This window comes from Tamandua tetradactyla, chromosome 11 (assembly GCF_023851605.1).
Source record: "Tamandua tetradactyla isolate mTamTet1 chromosome 11, mTamTet1.pri, whole genome shotgun sequence".
Classification (NCBI taxonomy): domain Eukaryota; kingdom Metazoa; phylum Chordata; class Mammalia; order Pilosa; family Myrmecophagidae; genus Tamandua; species Tamandua tetradactyla.
Genome location: NC_135337.1, coordinates 2,758,132 through 2,778,389, shown reverse-complemented (window position 1 = coordinate 2,778,389; position 20,258 = coordinate 2,758,132). Strand labels below are relative to the sequence as shown.

Genomic DNA, 20,258 nt, shown 5'->3' with positions numbered 1-20,258 from the left:
AGGTGAAGGATAAGTTGCTGCATCTGGCCCATCCTATGACCAAAAAAGAGGCACAACACCTAGTTGGTCTCTTTGAATTTTGGTGATAACATATTCCTCATTTAGGTGTGCTACTCTGGCCCATTTATCGAGAGACCAGAGAAGCTGCTAATTTTTAGTGGAGACCTGAATGAGAGGAGGCGCTGTGACAGGTCCAGGCTGCTGTACAAGCTGCACTGCCACTTGGGCCGTATGATCCAGCAGATCCAATGGTGCTGAAAGTGTCAGTGGCAGATAGAGATGCTGTCTGGAGCCTTTGGCAGGCCCCTATAGGAGAATCACAACGCAGACCCTTAAGGTTTTGGAGCAAAGCCTTACCATCTGCTGCAGATAACTACTCTTCTTTTGAGAAACAGCTTTTGGCCTGTTACTGGGCTTTAGTAGAGACTGAACACTTAACCATTGTCCACTAGGTTACCATGAGACCTGAGTCACCTATCATGAACTGGGTGTTGTTTGACCCACCAAGCCATAAAATTGGGTGTGCACAGCAGCACACTATTGTAAAATGAAAATGGTATATACGAGATAGAGCCAGAGCAGGTCCTGAAGGCACAAGTAAGTTACATGAGGAAGCAGCCCAAATGCCCATGGTCTCCACTCCTGCCACATTACCTTCTCTTTCCCAGACCAGAGCCATGGCCTCTTGGGGAGTTCCTTACAGTGAAGTGATTGAGGAAGAGCAAACTCAGGCCTAGTTTACAGATGGTTCAGGATGATATGCAGGTACCACCCGAAAGTGGACAGGTGTAGCACTACAACCCCTTTCTGCAGTGTCCTTGAAGGACACTAGTGAGGGGGAATCCTCCCAGTGGGCAGAACTTTGAGCAGTGCATCTGGTTGTTCATTTTGCTTGGAAGGGGAACTGGCCAGATGTGTGTTTGTATACTAACTCATGGGCTATTGCTAATGGTTTGGCTGGATGGTCAGGGACTTGGGAAGACCAGGTCTGGGGAAGAGGTATGTGGATAGACCTTTCTGAGTGGGCTAAAAACATGCAGATATTTGTGTCCCATGTGAATGTGCACCAGAGCGTGACTTCAGGAGAGGAAGGTTTTAATAATCAAGTGAATAAGATGATCTGTTCTATGGATACCGGTCAGCCTCTTTCCCCAGCAACTCCTGTCGTTGCCCAATGGGCTCATGAACAAAGTGGTCATGGTGGTAAGGATGGAGGTTATGCATGGGCTCAGCAACATGGACTTCTACTCACCAACGCTGACTTGGCTACAGCCACTGCTGAGTGCCCAATCTGCCAGCAGCAAAGACCCACACTCAGCTCCCAATATGGCACCATTCCCTGAGGTGACCAGCCAGCTACATGGTGGCAGTTTGATTACATTGGACCATTCCCTTCATGGAAGGGGCACTGATTTGTCCTAACTGGAATAGATACTCTAGATATGCGTTTGCTTTTCCTGCATGCAGTGCTTCTGCCAAAACTACCATCCATGGACTTACAGAATGCCTTATCCATCATCATGGTATTCCACATACCATTGCTTCTGATCAAGGAATACACTTCACAGCAAATGAAGTGCAGGAGTGGGCACATGCTCATGGAATTCTATGGTCTTACCATTTTCCCATCATCCAGAAGCAGCTGGATTGACAGAACAGTGGAATGGCCTTTTGAGAATTCAATTACGGTGCCAACTAGGTGGCAATACCTTGAAGAGCTGGGATAATGTTCTCCAGGAAGCTGTGTATGCTCTGAATTAGCGTCCGCTGTATGGTGCTGTTTCTCCCATAGCCGGGACCCATGGGTTCAGGAACCAAGGGGTGGAAATGGGAGTGGCACCACTCACTATTACCCCTAGTGATCCACTAGGAAAATTTTTGCTTCCTGTCCCTGCGACTCTGAGCTTTGCTGGTCTACAGGTTTTAGTTCTAAAAGGGGGAGTGTTTCCACCAAGAGAAACAACAATGATTCCACTGAACTGGAATCTAAGACTGCCACCTGGTCACTTTGGGCTACTCACGCTCCTGGATCAACAAGCCAAGAAGAGAATTATATTATTGTCTTGGGTAACTGACCCTGACTATTAGGGAGAAATAGGATTGAAACTACACAATGGAGGTAAAGAAGAGTATTCTTGGAATATAGAAGATCCCCTAGGGTGTCTTTTAGTACTACCATGCCCTGTGATTAAAATCTATGGAAAACTGCAACAACTCAATCCAGGCAGGGCTACCAATGGCTCTGAAACTTCAGGAATGAAGGTTTGGGTCACCCCACCAGGCAAAGAACCACAGCCAGCTGAAATGCCTGCTGAGGATAAAGGGAACATGGAATGAGTAGTAGAAGAAGGTAGTGATAAATATGAACTGCAACCACGTGATCAGTTACAGAAATGAGGAGTGTAATGCTGTTTTGTTCCTGTTATATTTTAAGTCGTAACATATTAAGTTTAAGAATGAATATTACCAAAGGAGTGGCACCCTATTCTGGAGAGATTTAATGTGTTTTCTCCCTATTCTGGAGAGATTTAATGTGTTTAATGTGTCTCAAGTTATATGCAGGACAGCTGAGTATTATTAGGTGAAAGAAAAAAATGTGTGCTTTATTGTTTTTTATTTAGAAATTAGGTATGGTTTAAGGTGATATGTATAGCTGCCAAGTTGACAAGGGGTGGACATGAGTCATGGTCAGGTTCATGTGTCAACTTGGCCAAGTGGTGGTAACCTGTTTGGGTGGGCAAGTGCTGGCCTGTTTGTTGCAATGAGGACATTTCATAGAATTAAATCATGAGCATGTCAACTACATCCACAGCTGATTCCATTTGTAATCAGCCAAGGGGAGTGTCTTCTGCAATGAGTGATGCTTAATCTAATCACTGGAAGCCTTTTAAGGATGATTCAGAAGAGACAGGCTCTTCCTGCTTCAGCTGGCAAGCCTCTCCTGTGGAGTTTGTCCAGATCTTCCATTGGAATTTTTGACTTCACAGCCTTCCCTATGGATTTTGGACTCTGTGTTTCCATGGTATGTGAGACACTTTTATAAATTTTATATTTGTGAGTGTTTCCTGTTGATTCTGTTTCTCTAGAGAACCCTAACTATTACAGTATCAGTGGCAGAGAGAGTTCAAATAGAGTTGAGAAGCTACTCTGGAGGTTGCTCTTATGCAAGCTTCAGGTGGACCTTGCTACCTATCATAACCTGCCAATCCCCAACCAGAACCATTACAGCCAATCCTAAAGAACACTTAGGGAAATACATAAGATTCCACAAGGGTTCCAGGTACAAGAGTAACTTTCCAGAAACCTGCAATCTCCAGATGAGTCCCTGGTCCAAATAAGTCCTGAAACCTAACCCAGCCTCTCCAGAACATCAGATAATTCCATCTCTCTACCCCATATTAGTGACATACCCTTCCAATATCAAACATTTAGAATGGCCATAGCTGAAACAACCCTAAAGAGAGGTATGGAAATATCAAAGATAATGGTGAAAATATACACAGAAGATAGGACTTAACAAATGAATATGAATGTTGAATCATTAAATTGGTATCTCTTTTATTCTCCAGTATTTTAGAGCAGGTAGAAGTAAAAGCCTAAAATTTTGAAATTGTAACCCATGGTCAAAAGCTGAAATATGTCCTACAATTAATTGTGGTGCCATGCTTTGAAATTTATGGCTTTTTTGTATATATGTTATTTTTCACAAAAAAAAGAAGCAAAAAATGTCGATTGAGATGAAAATAAAAGTCTTTAAGCCCTCTAGCCTACTATATTCTGGAGCAGCTAGAAGAAAAAATAGGAGAAGATCATATTGTAGCCCATGACAATTTCTGGGATTTGACCTGTAACCACTTACTGAAGAGTGCTTTGAAAACTATTGCTTTTATATTTCCTTGTTTTGTATATATGTTACGCTGTACAATAAAAAGTTAAAAGAAAACAATAGAAACAACAAAATCAAAAGTTTGTTCTTTGAAAAGATCAATAGTATTTTTTTTTTTTTTTTTTTTTTAAAGGAAAGACAGAGAGAAGGAAGGAAGGAAGGAAGAAAGGGAAACATCTTTAAACATTTTCTTGTTTTATTGTATTTTGTTTTTCCGTTTTTTGTTACATGGGCTGGGGCCGGGAATCGAACCGAGGTCCTCCGGCATAGCAGGCAAGCGCTTTGCCCGCTGAGCCACCGCGGCCCGCCCAGATCAATAGTATTGACAAACATTTAGCTAGATGGACAAAAAGAAAAAGGACACAAACTATGAAAATAAGAAATGAAAAGGGGGACATTTTCGACCCTGCTGAAGTAAAAAGGGAGTATAAGAGGATACTATGAACAACAGTATGCCCTTAAGTTAGAAAACCTAGATGAAATGGGTAAACTCTTAGATACATATAAACTACCTACACTGACTCAAGAAGAAACAGATGATCTCAACAAACCAATTGCTAGTAAAGAGATTGAATTAGTAATAAAAAATCTCTCTAAAAAGTAAAGCCTAGGAGCAGATGGCTTCACAGAGGAATTCTACCAGCATTCTAAGAAGACTTCATTCCAATTCTGCTCAAATTCCCAAAAACTGAAGTGAAGGAAACATTCCCTATTCATTCTACAAGGCCAATATCACCTTCATATCAAAACCAGATAAAGATACCACAAAAAAAGAAAACTATGCAAACATCTTTTATGAATATAGATACAAAAATCCATAACAAAATAGTAGTGAACTGAATCAAACATCATATTAAAATAATTACACAACACGATCAAGTAGGATTTGTCACTGGTATGCAAATTTGGTTCAACATAAAATCAATTAATGTAATACACCACATTAACAGAAGGAAGGAAAAAAATCACATGAACATCTGAATTTATGCAGAAAAGGTGTTTGATGAACTTTTGCACTCTATCTTGATAAAAACACTTAGAAAATAGGAGTAGATGGAAACTTTATCAATGTAATGAAGGGCACATTATGAACAGCCTACAGCTAACATCCTACATAATGGCGAAAGACTGAGACCTTTCCCTCCAAGATCAGGAACGGGACAGGGATGCCCCCTTTCATCATTATTATTCAACACTTTAATGGAAGTTCTAGCCAGAGCAATGACAAAAAAGGGATGAGAGACATCTATATTGGAATGGAAGAAGTAAAACTTTCCCAATATGGAGGTGATATGATCCTCTATACAGAAAATCCTGAAAAATCCACAACAAAGCTCATAGAGCTAATAAATGAATTCAGCATAGTGGCAGGGGACAAGATAAAAAAATCCATTCACAATATCCACTAAAGGAATCAAATATCTAGGAATAAATTTGGTCCAGGATGTAAAGGACCCGTACACAGAAAACTAAAAAACATTGCTAAAAGAAATTAACAAATATCTAAACAAATGAAAATATATTTGGAGTTCACAGCTTAGAAGACTAAAAATTGTTAAGATGGCCACACTACCCAACACAATTTATAGATAAAATGCAATCCCAATAAAAATTCCAACAACCTTGTTTACAGAAATAGAACAGCCAGTCATCAGATTTATATGGAAGAATAATGGGCCCTGAATAGCCAAAGCCATCTTGAAAAAGAAAAACGAAGTTGGAGAACTCACATTTCCCAATCTTAAAACTTATTACAAAGCCATAGTAATAAAAACAACATGGTATCAGCACAAGAACAGACATATGGACCAATGGAATAGAACTGAGAGCTCAGAAATCAACCCTCAGATTTATGGCCAACTGATTTTTTTTTTTGTATGCTGTATGGCATGGTCACATTTCATTATCTTTCTATGTGAGTAGCCAGTTTTTGCAGCACTATTTGTTGCAATTTTGCTTCTTTTTGTTTGTTTGTTTTACTTGTTTGTTTTGGAGGAAGTGCATGGACTGGGAATTGAGTCTGGATCTCCTGCACAGCAGGCAGGAATCCTACCACTGAACTACCTTTGCACCCCCTATGGATAACTAATTTGACAAGGTGGCAAACATCATTCAATTGGAAAAGACTAGTCTCTTCAACAAATGGTGCTTGGAAAACTGGATCAGCTGCTACTGATATGAGGACCCACGAGCAGCAGTGAAGAGAGGTTAAACAGGTGAGAAATAAGGCCTCTTTCAATAGTCAACAAGGAACTGAGTGAGGGCTTATACCAAAGCTATTTGAATGAGCCACCTTGTTCTCATTCCACATATTTAAACATCAAGGAAAACCTATTAATCATTTGTTATGCAGTGGTAAACTTAGTGAATTACAAAATACATGGTACTTTTTGCTGATAAAAAAAGATAAAATTGTAAACATGTAGATATGCATCTTGTAAGAATGGTGTTTTGTGGAGCAGACTTTAGGAAATGCTGTTGTAAATATAAATCATAACACTAAGCAAACCTGGTTCCATGTTTCACATACCTTGGATAAATGCAACTTTGACAGAATTCATCCATTAAACAAGTAATTGAGTGCTTACTAATGTGAATCATATAATAAAACAGATTGGTGAAATAAGAAATTCTGTCTTAATGACGCTACTGAGAGGACATGGTCAAAATAATGGTGGACTGAGGAACGTTTCTAGCTGTTTTAAGGATCTGTTTTATGCAAAATGAAAGTCTGAGTTAACAGTCAAAACAATGTTAGAACTACTTTTCATTGAAATGAACTTATCTGTTACCTTCTCTATCCTCCCTGCTTTGACTTCTGATCTTGTCTACGCCAGAAATTTTCAAGACACTATGGATAGAAAAATAGATTAAACCATCTTTGCCTGCAAGAAATTCAGTGACTAGTGGAAGAAAGAGGCATGAAAATACGTGTTCTTCTAGTAGTAAGTACTCTGAAAGGGTACCTACAGGTTACTATCAGAGCACTGAGGAGAGCTATGAACCCAGCCTGAGCTTGAGGGGTGGGGTGTAAATGAGAATAGGGATAATGGTAAACAGCTCTGTCTAGTTGCCATGCTTCTTTAACTTAAGCAGGAATTTATTGGTTCATGGTTTTGAGGCTACAGGATGTGCAAAATCAAGGTATCAGCAAGATTTGGTTCCTCCCAGAGTCTGTTCTCTCTGGTGTTGGCTGCCAGCAATTCTTGGCATTTCTGGGCTTGTAGCCCCAGTACCATCTCATGACGATATACTCTCCTTTCCTACTTCTGTGACTTCCAAGTTGTGCTGGTTTGACAGGATTTATGTACCCTAGAAAAAATGTGTTTTAATCCTAATCAATCTTGTGAAAGCAATGGTTTCTTCTTATCCCTATTCAGTACTATAGGTTGGAAACTTAATTAGATTATCTCCACAGAGATGTAACTCAGTTGATTGCAGGTATTAAATTTGATTAGATGGAGATGTGTCTCCATCCATCTTAGGTGAGTCTTGATTAATTTACTGGAACCCTATAAGAGAGGAGATAGTTTTGAGAAAGTTCGTTTTTGAGAACAATGAGAAAGCCACAGCAGAGTCATGAGGCTGAGAGAATCAGAGTCCACCAGCCAGTGACCTTTGGAGCTGAAGAAAGAAAATGCCTTCTAGGGAGGGGAAGCAAGAGGCCTGGAGAAAAAACTAGCAGATGCCACCATGTTCACCATGTGCCCTTACAACTGAGAGAGAAATTCTGAATATCATCAGCCTTCTTGAACCAAGGTATCTTTCCCTGGATGCCTTAGATTGGACATTTCTGTACACTTGTTTTAATTGGGACATTTTCTTGGCCTTAGAACTGTAAACTAGCAACTTATTAAATTCCCCCCTTTAAAAAGCCATTCTGTTTCTGGTATATTGCATTCCAGCAGCTAGCAAACCAGAACACAAGTATTCCAGATAATGGTCTAGATTAAGACATACCTTCATTCAGTTGTGCTACATCTTAACTAAAAATTACATTTTCAAGAGGTCCTTTTTACAATGGGTTCACATCCACAAGAATGTGGGTTAAGATTAACAATATGTTTTTCTGGGATATGTAACTAAATCTGCCACAGCTCCCTAAAAAACTTTATTCCAGAGAGATATTGTAGTGGTTTAAAATATGTCTGCAAATTCTTTGTGCTCCTCCCTTCAAGAGGTAAAGCTTAATACCACTCCACTTGAGATTGGGCTGGATTTAGTTCCTCACTTCCAACAAAAAGTAAGTACAGAAATGATGTATGACTTCTGAGACTAAGTCACAGAAGTCACTGTGGCTTCCTTGTTCTCTCAGATCACTTACTTTGGAGGAAGTCAGGTGCTACTGACATGAGGAGCCTCAAGCATCAGTGATGAGAGGTTAACCACGGGAGGAATGAGGTCTCTGCTCGTAGTCAACAAGGAACTGAGTGAGGGCTTCTACCAAAGCTGTTTGAATGAGCCACCTGGGAAACAGACCCACCAGTCCCAAACTGATATCTTGTCTACAGTTTCATAAAAGAACCGGAGCCAGACTCATCCAGCTAAGATAATCCCAAATTCCTGATCCACAGAAATTGTGACAAAACATATATTTATTGTTGTAAGCCACTAAATTTTGGTGTTGTTACTCAGTAATAGATAAATAATACAGATTTTGGTACCCAGCAAAGGGTGCTAACATAACAAAAATCTAAAGTAGAACTAGGAAGTGGGTGGAAGTGGAAAGGACTTTGAAGAGAATGTTAGTGAAAACTTAAAAGCCTCGAAGAAACTATATAGAAGCATGATGACTTTTGACGAAGGCTCTTAAGACACTTATTGAAGGAGATTCTACCAGAAACTGAAGAAAAGGGGATCCTTGTTACGGCATAGTAGAAACTTAACAACACTGTTGCCTCCAGTAATGTGGAAAGTAGAAACTATGTCTAATGTTGTGGATGATATAGCTACATTCAGGCATAGCGCTGAAAATGCATTCTGGTGTGGGCTTATACTAAAATATATGGAGAGAGAGACAAAGCTAAAGTAATAGGACTTGTAAACAAAAAGGATCAAGTTACTTGCTGGTTTTGAAAATTTCCAACTGTTCTAGGTGGCTAGTGATGCTAAAATTAACAAATAGCTTCCAGGCAAGAACTAAATAAATCCAGGACACTTCCAGGAAACTTGGTCAAAAGATGAATGCCAGTTTGTGGCTATAAAACTCAATGCCAAAACCTCAGAGAGACTGAAAGTGGTGATGCCTTAGAGAACCATTCAAACAATAGGGTCTCTAAGAAGTTTAAGGATACTGTCTGTTCCAGTTTGCTAGCTGCTGGAATGCGATATACCAGAAAGGGAATGGCTTTTAAAAGGGGGAATTTATTAAGTTGCAAATTTACAGTTCTAAGGCCACAAAAATGTCCCAATTAAAGCAATTCTATAAAAATGTCCAAATTAAGGCACCAGTAAGAAGTTACCTCCACTCAAGAAAGGCCAATGAAGTTCAGGGTTTCTCTCTCAAGTGGAAAGGCACATGGCGAACATGGCAACATCTACTGGCTTTCTCTCCAGGCTTCTTATTTCATGAAGTTCTCCCAGGGACATTTTCCTTCCTCATCTCCAAAAATCTCTGGGTGTGTGGGCTCTCAGTGGTTCTCATGGCTATCTCTCTTTCTCCAACATGCTTGCTCTTTTAAAGGATTCCAGTGAACTAATCAAGACCCACTTGAAATGAGTGGAGTCAATTCTCCATCTAATCAAAAGTTAATACTGGGCAGTGCAACAGTGACTCAGTGGCAGAATTCTCGCCTGCCATGCTGGAGACCCAGGTTTGATTCCTGGTGCCTGCCCATGCAAAAATAATAATAGTAATAATAATAAATAAAAAACTTAATACCAATGACAATTGGGCATTTCGCATCTCTGCGGATATAATTTAATCAAGTTTCCAACATACAGTGTTGAATAGGGTTTAAAAGAAATGGCTGCCTCTGCAAGACTGGATTAGGGTTAAGCACGGCTTTTCTTGGGTACATAAATCCTTTCACGCTGGCACACTGCCCTTTGACTATCTCAGCAGCAGCCCAAGAAAGATTTGTTTGTCCAGTGCCATGAACCTAAATAAGATTTGTAGGAGACATACTGAAGTTTATAAATATTGTATTGCCATAAAAAACACTACCAGCTGGAATTGAAAGGGATGGAGAAAATACAAAATGAAAAGAGGCTTTTAGACACCTTCCCCCCCCACCCCTAAATTCTACTGGCTAAAAGCACAGGCTGCAAAAACTATGAGCTGGAATCAAGAACTATCCTTCAGGGAAAAGGAAGGTGATTCAAAGGGCAGAACAAACGATCAGAGAGCCAAGCCCAAAGCCGCTGGGAATCACTGGTGAGCAGAAGGAGGGCTGGGTCCTTATCAGAGATTTCCAAGGTGTGTTGCTTGGGTTTCAAAATTGCTACCGACCATATCCCATCTTTTTGAACAGGAGTGTCTCTAGTTGTAGCCTATGCTTGCACCATGTATGTTAGGTATGTGAGGGGAAGATGTCTCCAGTTCACAAATATTCAGATAGAGATGAACTGTCCTTCAGGGGCCTTGTCTGCATTTAGAACTCATTTAGAGGATGAGATTCTGGACTTTTCTTTGATGCTGCAATGGGTTAAAACTTTTGGGGGGCCTTGGGAGAAGATGACTAGATATGCATGTATGAAGAATGTAAATAATTTGGGATTGAGAGTAGATCATTGATTTTTAAATTTATCCACAAATGTTTTGAAGCTCATTCCCTTGAGCTGTGAGGCTTAATATTTCCCTTGCCGCAAATGTGGGCTAGACTTAGGGACTTACTTCTAACAAGTAGAATTTGGTAGAAATGATAGAATGTAACTTTCTACGAGTAAGCTATAAACAGCACTGCAGCTTCCTCCTTAAGCCCTCCCTCTCTTGCTTTCTCTCCCTGTCTTTCTCTCATCACTGGCGTTAGGAGAAGCCAGAAACCATGCCATAAAGACATCCCTGCAGTCCTGTGAAGAGGTCCATGTGGTGATGAGCTAAGGCCTCAGAGGTCAGCATTGTGAGTGATCTATTTTGGTGGATCCTCCAGTCCCAGTAAAGCTTTCAGATTTTCCTGATATACCTATGTGGAAACAAAAAAGTAAAAGGAAACCTATAGCTTGCTTCCTTTTGAATAAGAAAGGGAAATAGGAAAATTTAAACACAGCTGTTCACTTTTGCAAAAGGAAACGGGAAAGATAAACAGAAACTGAAGAAACTGGTCACCAACAGGGGCTTGGTGGAGACAGTGTAAAAGAATTGGGGAATGGGAACACAATACAAGTAATAAGAAAGAGAGAGTAACCCTTCTCTGAAGATACCTTTTGTATAGTTTTGGCTTTTGGAACCATGCTAATACCTGTTTTAGATACTCAAAAATATCAGTAAGAGTGGGCCACGGTAGCTCAGCAGGCAGAGTTATCGCCTGCCATGCTGGAGACCCGGGTTTGATTCCCGGTGCCTGCCCATTCAAAAAAATATATCTATAGCTATATCTGTCTATATCTATATATCTATATCTATATATACATCAGTAAATACGGGGGAATACAAACAAATAAACTGAACTGCATTTCAAATAAATAACATTAGCACACTGAGGAGGGAACAAAAAAAACTAAAGTAAATTTTTGAATATAGTATTTGGATGATATATCCTCAAGCTAAAACTAAAAAGAACTATAAACAAATACTGAACTCCATTGTAGCTTGTTTTTCACAGATGCGTAGGTTGACAAATCTGAAACTACCTTGTATATATATAATAGCTTTGAGCAAATAAATAAATAAGGACAATAGGAATCAGATTTTTCACCATTGGAGAAGGGAATTACAAATATGAAAAGAGGAATGGCTAGATTAAAACTTATGGTGGTATATAGGGATTGGAGGTATTATAAACTCCTGATTGATGAAGCACAGATATAATGTGTATAGATTTGCATATGTACACACACGTCTGCATGTGTTTGCACACACACACAGAGGTATTATAAACTCCTGATTTGATGAAGCACAGATATAAATGTGTATAGATTTGCATATGTACACACACCTCTGCATGTGTTTGCATACACACATATCTCTTAGTTCAGTTTGCTGAGATGGTCTAGAAGCAATGACATTCTAGTAGTGAAGGGCAACCTACTACCCAGATCTTGATTTATAGATACTGTTTTAATTTCCTAGAAGCTGAAACAAATACCACATAGTGAGTTGGCTTAACAACAGCTTATTGGCTCACACTTACAGAGGCTAAAAGGCTTGCTTCCTCCTTTGGTGGATATCTTATGGCTTGCTAGCAATCTTTGGGGGGTCTTGACTTTCCTATCACCTGGCCAGTCAAATGGCGATGTCTACTTCTTTCTCCTCCAGGTACCATTGACGTCTAGCTTCTGGCTACTTGCTAAGCCTTCTCTTTCCCTGCCCAATTTCCTTTGCTTATGAAGTCTTCAGCAATATTGGATTAAGGCCCACCCTCATTTAGTTGGGCACATCTGAACTAGTGACAACTTTGAAGGTCCTATTTACAAATGAGTCACACCTGCAGACCAGGGGTTGGGACTTGAACATGCCTTTTGTGGAGACATAATTCAGTCCCCCCTCAAAATACCATTTCTCCTCTAAAAGAAACGAGGTTCTTTGAGTAATGATTGATTCCAAAGCTGGAACTTGGAAAATACTAGATGGGCTTGGAGCATTTTGCTGTGCCAGAAAGTAAGGAAGTATTCAAAGAATGATGATCAGTCAAAAGGACACAAAAGGCAGCTTTGAAGTGTTTCTCAGTGGTCAAGTCTGGGACAATTTGAACTTCAATAAATAAGGATAGTAATGAATTATAATACATTGAATAAAAATGAATCATGAGTATACTGAGATGGATAGATTGATTAGATAGATAAGGAATAGATAAAGAGATAAATAGGTAGATAGACAGATGGATAAAGGGGACACTTTTCCTTGTAGTATAATGCCCACTAATAAAGGTAGAAGCAATAATAGTAACTAGTAAATCATTTGGCAGCCATCATAGAGAGGGCACAAGAGTCAAAGACAGGAGTCTTTCAGATTAGAGGAAAGAGATGTGACTACTGAAACCAATGTGTGATTGGGCATTTTTTGTTGATAAGAAGAACATTATTGAGACAACTGGAGATATTTGAATAAGGTTCATGGATGAAATAATAGTATTATATTAATGTTAATTCTTTGATTTTGATCATTTTCCTGTTGTCACAGTAGATTTACCCATTAAGCACAGTAGAGCAGGTACAATGTCTAGGGCCCATGAGAATATTTTAAAAGCAGAAGAAAAAAATGAACCTTTAGGTTAAAGAAAGTGTTTTAATATGTATTATTAACATATTCATCTTTATATTGATATAGTTGTAGAATATAAGTAAGTTTCAACATTATGGAGGAAGGGACCCAGAAAAGCAAAAGTACATAAGAAACATGAAAGTCATAATCAGTTGCCCTGATTCTGGTTAGATAAGAGATTTTAAGGAAATAGAAGTAAAGAGGCATTATTTCTACAATTCACTTTCAAATAGTTCAGAAAAAAATGTTTTAATTTTCTTTTGGGTGTGTGTGTAGGGGGGGGGGGAGAGAGAGAGAGAGAGAGAGAGAGAGAGAGAGACCCCAAACATCTAGAGGGCAGGCAGAAACTGTCCAAAGCCGTTGTTTTGGAACTCAGGAGGCCAGGGGAGTAACAAGCAACATCCAGGGAAAAGCAGGATGAAGAGACAGAAACCATGGTGAGATGAGTGACTCACTCAGCCATGTCTCCCAGCACCCATTCCCCACTCTTGAGGCAAGAAGCTTCTAGTCAGCCAAGTTCCTGCCTGGTGAGCTGCTGTGGACTGGGAAAGTTGGAGAAACCTCCCCCTCCTGTCTCCCCAGGAACAGAGGAGGACACAGTACAGTTCTTACCCGACTGTGAGGTGGTAACATTGGGCCTCTGGGTCCTATAGCCTTGGTCCTTTCTGAACAGGCTCCCAGAGCATCCACAGTGCCATTGTTCCCACAGGCGGAGAAACTGATGAGTGGCTCAATTGGCCATGGCTGCTGGGACCCAACCATGACCCTTGAGGCAAGCAGTTTCTGTTGGCCTGGTTCTGGCCTGGCAGGCTGCTGTGGCCCGGAAGAGTCAGAAGTGAGACACATACTAGTCAGAATGTCAACAGCCAAAGATAAAGAGAAAATTCTGAAAGCAGTAAGAGAAAAGTGATTCATCACATACAAGGGAACCACAATAAGATTAAGTGTTGATTTTTCATCAGAAATCTTTCCCCAGGAACAGAGGGGTTACAGCACAATTCTGATAATCCAACTACTGGCCTCTGGGACCCAAACTTAGCCCTTTCCAGACAGGTACTTGTGACACCAGTGCCTCCACCAACCTCAAAAGCAGAGCAGAAGACTGAAAATAATCTGCCTTTTAAGGGCCATGGGGAATGGGTTACCAAAGAGCGTCATCTGTTGGTAAGGCTGGAAAAGTGCAGTATTAGAGGGAGATGTGATTCCACCCATTCCAGGTGGGTCTTTATTAATTTACTGGAAACCTTTAAAAAAGGAACATTGTGGAGACAGGAACAGAGCCACGAGAACCATGAGGGCCCATGCAGACAGAAACCTTTGGAGATGAAGAAGGAAAACACCCCCGGAGGAGCTTCATGAAACAAGAAGACGGCAGAGAAAGCTACAAACTTCACCATGTGCTCTTCCAGCTGAGAGAGAAACCCTGAACTTTATCAGCCTTTATTGAGTGAAGGTAACTCTTCTTGGTGCCTTAATTTAGACATTTTTAGAGACTTGCTTTAATTGGGACATTTTTGTGACCTTAGAACTGTAAACTTGCAACTTAATTAATTCCCCCTTTTAAAAGCCATTCCACTTCTGGTATATTGCATTTGGGCAGCTAGCAAACTAGAACAGGGGACATGGGATATTTTGGGTATCTTTTTTTACTTTTATTTTTATTTCTATTCTTATTTTGATTGTTTATGGAGTAGTGAAAATGTTCAAAAATCAATTGTGATGATGAATGCACAACTATATGATGATACTGTGAATCACTGATTATTTATTATGGATGATTATATAGTATGTGAATATATCTCAATAAATTTGCACTAAAAAAAAAAATGAGGGAGTGTTTAAAATAGTTACAGATAAACAGATGGTGAAGAGTTTATTAGCCAGAGTCCTGCCCTGGGTCTGGTATCCAGAATATATGAAGAGACTGTTCAACTCAACAACAAAAAGACAAATAACCCAATTTAAAAATGGGCTAAAGACATGAGCAGACACTTCTCAGAAGAGGAAATACAAAAGCCTAAAAGGTACATGAAAAGATGCTCAACTTCCCTGGCTATTAGGGAAATACAGATCAAAACCACAAGGAGATATCACCTGACACCCACCAGAATGGCATCATCAAAAAAAAAAACAGAAAACAACAAGTGCTGGAGAGGATGTGGAGAAAGAGGCACACTTAGCCACTGTTGGTAGGAATGTAAAATGGTACAACTGCTGTTGAAGGCAGTTTGGTGGTTTCTCAGGAAGCTAAGTATAGAATTGCCATATGATCCGGCAATACCATTGCTAGTTATCTATTCAGAGGATGTGAGGGCAAGGCCACAAATGGACACTTGCACACCAATGTTTATAGCAGGATTATTTACGATTGCCAAGAGATGGAAACAGCTCAAATGTCCATCAAGAGATGAGTGGCTAAACAAACTGTGGTATATACATACAATGGAATATTGCGCAGCTATAAGACAGAATAAAGTCATGAGGCATGTAACAACGTGGATGGACATTATGCTTGACATTATGCTGAGTGAGATCAGCCAGAAACAAAAGGAAAAATACTCTCTGATCTCAATGATATGAACTAACATTAATGAGTGAACTTGGTGAATTTCAGTTAAGAACAGAGATAATCAGGAAATAGAAATAGGGTAGAGATGGGATAATTGGAGCTGCAGGGATACAGATTGTGCAATAGGACTGACTGGAAAAATTCAGAAATGGATAGCACAATACTACCTGAGTGTAGCACAATAATGTAAGTACACTGAATGAAGCTCAATGTGAGAATGATAGAGGGAGGAGGGCTGGGGGCACATATGAAACCAGAAGGAAAGATGGATGGAAAGACTGAGAAGGAATAACCTAGGAATGCCGAGTATACAATGATAGTGACTAAATGTACAAATTAAAAGATGGTTTTGCTTGAGGAAGAACAAAGGAAATGTCAATATTGCAGGGTGTTGAAAATAGATGGTCATTCATATTTTAAAACTTTAACCTCTGTGTGAGACTGAAGCGAGAAATGTTTATTTGGTACAAAATTTATATTTGACTAGTGCATTTCCTAATTTAACTTCTATGGACGGTTTAATTGAACGTGATAATACAGGGAACCTTGAATAGGGCATGAGATTTTGTAGGTTTGTCCAGGTTAGTGTGATGCCCTGATAAATCCCAGAGTGATCTCAACAGTGAATGAAGTTTTGCAAAGTCCCCTTGGGGGAATGGGAAGAAAGAGGGAAAATTCACTTCCCCATGTGGAGAATTCCTGACACTCTTGCAAGCAGTGGGGACAACCAAATCAATAGGCTGAGCCCTCAATTTAAAACATAGGGTTTTGTTCCTATGAAACTCACCCCACAAAGGATAGGCTAAACCTACTTACTATTAGGTCTGAGAGTCACACCCAGACAACCCCTTTTGTTGCTCAGATATCGCTTCTCTCTCTCTCTCAGCTGGCATGACAAATGAACTCACTGCCCTTCCCTCTCTACATGGGACCTGACTCCCAGGGGTGTAAACCTCCCGGGCAGCATGGGACAGAAATTCTAGAATGAGCTGGGACTCAACATCAAGGGACTAAAAAAACCTTGCTGACCGAAAGGGGAAAGAGAGAAATGAGACAAAATAAAGTGTCAGTGGCTGAGAGATTTCAAACAGAGCCAAGAGGTTATCCTGGAGGTTATTCTTATGTATTATATAGATATCCCTTTTCAGTTTATGGTGTATTTGAGTGGCTAAAGGGAAGTACCTGAAACTGTAGAGCTGTTCTCCAGTAGCCTTGTTTCTTGAAGATGATCGTGTAAAGATATAACATTTACAATGTGACTGTATGATTGTGAAAACCTTGTGTCAGATGTTCCCTTTTTCTAGGATATGGACAGGTGAGTAAAAAATATGAATAAAAATAAGCAAATAATAGTGGGAACAAAGGTTAAAATAAATTTGTAGATGGAAATACTAGCGGTCAATGAGAGGGAGGGGTAAGGGGTATGGTAGATATGAGTTTTTTCTTTTTTTCTTTTTATTCCTTTTTCTGGAGAGATGCATATGTTCTAAAAATGATCATGGTGATGAATATACTACTATGTGATGATATTGTGAGCCATTGATTATATACCAAGTATGGAATGTTTGTATGTTAAGAATGAATGTTTGTGTTTGTATGCTATTTTTTCAATAAAAATATTTAAAAAAAGAGTCCTGCTCTACAAGAAATACCAAAGGGAGTTCTGCAACCTAAAAAGAAGACAGGAGAGAGAGGCTTGGAGGAGAGTGTAGAAATTATCAGTGAGGGTAACAGAAAGGATAAAAAGAGAGTGAAAAATAAGATGTGACATTCAAAAGCCAAAATATAAATTGACTGAGGTAAGTACTATCATTACAGTAATAATATTGAATGCTAATGGATTAAATTCTCCAATAAAAATACACAGAATGGCATCATATGCTTTCTATAAGAGACTCACCTTAGATGCAAAGATACAAATAGGTTGAAAGTGTAAAGTTAGAAAATGATATTCCACACAAACAGTAATTTAAAAAGGGTGGAGGTAGCTATAGTAGTATCAGAATAAAACAAACTTTGAATGCAAAAATGATGTTAGACAGGGAAGCATACTGTAAATTTAAAAAGGGGGCAATCCTCTAAGAAGCAAAAACAATTATAAATATTTATGCACCTAATCAGGGTACCCCAAAATACATGACACTAACACTAGCAAAACTAAAGGGAGAAGTAGATATCTCTACAATAATACATGCAGAGTTCAATACAATACCCTCATCAATATATAGAATATCAACAGAGGATCAATAAAGAAACAGAGAACTTGAATAAAATGATAAAATTAACTAGATCTAACCGACATTTACAGAACATTACATCCCCAAACAGCAGGATATGTACATTCTTCTCAAACAGCCATGGATCATTCTCTAGCATAGACCACACTTTGGACTGCAAAACAAATATTGACCTTTTTTTTTTTTACCAGATCGAAATTATGTATTTCTCTGTCTATAATGGAATGAAGCTGGATATCAATAACAGGTAGAGAAGAGGAAAATTCACAAATACATGGAGTTCGACAGCACACTTTTTTTTTTTTTTGGCTTTTTTTGTTTCTGGTGTACTTTGCTTTTCCAAATGTCCCACAGATTCATTCACATTGATGCATGCCTCACAACTTTGTTCCTTTTTGTAGAAGAACAGTGTTCGATCACATGTTTACACCATTGTTCATCAATCTGCTTCTCAGTCAATGCATCTTTCAGCCACCTCCATCTACTGGGTCTCATGTATAATGTCCAAAATCAGCAGTCCATCAACACTCTTGATTTTAGATAATTTCATTGTTTCCAAGAGAAAGACAGCCAATAAACACATACCTCACCAAATAGAAAGTCCAAACCTCCCCCTAACTCTTGACTTTCCCCCATTATGTACCCCTGATATTGTTGCATCACTGTTGATGTGTTCCTATTAAACATAGCCTATACTATACAATAGCATTTTTCCTGCTATACCCCCAAATTATATACTCTCTGTACAAGAGTCATATGTTTGCAGTAGTTTATGTAAGAACTTATTTATATTTGTAGTGTTAATCAGTGAAACACATGAGTCTATACAAGCCCTTTCAACCATGTTCACCTTCAATATGGTAATATTGCTTGTAGACCCACTAGGGAACCACCTTCACTTCCATTTGTTCTCTTACAATTAAGTTCAACCTTATTAGCTAACTGTTCACCCATCCCAAGTTTCTGTGTAGGTCCCCTATATTCTGTATTATAAACCTCTGATTTTACCTATAACATAGTTATAAAAGTGAATCATATAGTATCTATCCTTTTGTGTCTGCCTTATTTCACTCAGCATTATGTCCTCAAGGCTCATCTGTCTTGTCATGTGCTTCAGACGGCATTTTGTCTTACTGCTGCATAATATCCCATCATATGTTAATACCACATTTTGTTAATCCACTTGTCTGTTGATGGACACTTGGATTCTTTCCATCTTTTGGCGATTGTAAATAGTGCTGCTATGAACATCAGTGTGCAGATTTGTTTGTGTCACTGCTTTCAGGTCTTCTGGGCATATACCAAGGAGTGGTTTAGCCAGGTCATAGGACAACTCAATATTTAGTTTTCTGAGGAACCATCAAACTGTCTTCCATAGCAGCTGTACCATTATACATTCTTACCAGCAGTGCATAAGTGTCCCAATTTCTCCACATCCTCTCCAACATTTGTAGTTTCCTGCTTGTTTAATAGCAGCCATTCTTAGGTGTGAGGTGGTATCTCACTGTAGTCTTGATCTGCATTTCCCTTTTAGCTAATGAAACTGAACCTATCTTCATGTGCTTTTTTTTTTTCTTTTGGCATGGGCAGGCTCCAGGAATCAAACCTGGGTCTCTGGCATGGCAGGCGAGAATTCTGCCACTGAGCCACCATTGCATTGCCCTCTTCATGTGCTTTTTAGTCATCTGTATTTCTCTTCAGAAAAATGTCAGTTCCTATTTTTAGCCCACTTTATAATGGGATTGCTTGTTCTTTTGTTGTTGAGTTGCATGATTTGTTTATGTGTATAGGATAACAAACCTTTATCTGATGTGTGATTTCCAAATATTTTCTTCCATTGAGTTGGTTGCCTCTTCACCTTTTTGAAAAAGTCTTTTGAGGTGCAAAAAGCATTTAATTTTGAGGAGGTTCCATTTATGTATTTTTTCTTTTGTTGCTTGTGTTTAGGACGCTACCTCCTATTACTAGATCTTGAAGATGTTTCCCTACATTTTCTTCTAGGCGCTTTATTGTACTGGTTCTTATATTTAGGTGTTTGATCCACTTTGAGTTCATCTTTGTATAGGGTGTAAGGTAAGGGTCCTCTTTCATTCTTTTGGCTATTGATATCCAGTTCTCCCATGCCCATTTATTGAAAATACTATTTTGTCCATTTCTGTGGATTTGGGGGCCTTGTCAAAGATCAATTGACCAGAGATTTGGTGC

At 39.2% G+C, this 20,258-nt stretch overlaps 1 protein-coding gene across 12 annotated transcripts in view; it reads right to left on the bottom strand.

Annotated features, from left to right (window-relative positions):
- SPAG17 (sperm associated antigen 17) overlaps nucleotides 1–20,258 on the bottom strand; it is a 287,582-nt gene that overhangs the window by 23,085 nt on the left and 244,239 nt on the right. Inside the window, exon 47 of one of the 12 annotated variants that reach the window (XM_077119740.1) lies at nucleotides 6,679–6,737. The exons of the other annotated variants lie outside the window; for them this stretch is intronic. Within the exon in view, the coding sequence (XP_076975855.1) occupies nucleotides 6,684–6,737 (54 nt within the window). The 3' untranslated portion in view covers nucleotides 6,679–6,683. The remainder of the gene's footprint in view (nucleotides 1–6,678; nucleotides 6,738–20,258) is intronic. 12 annotated transcript variants of the gene reach the window in all.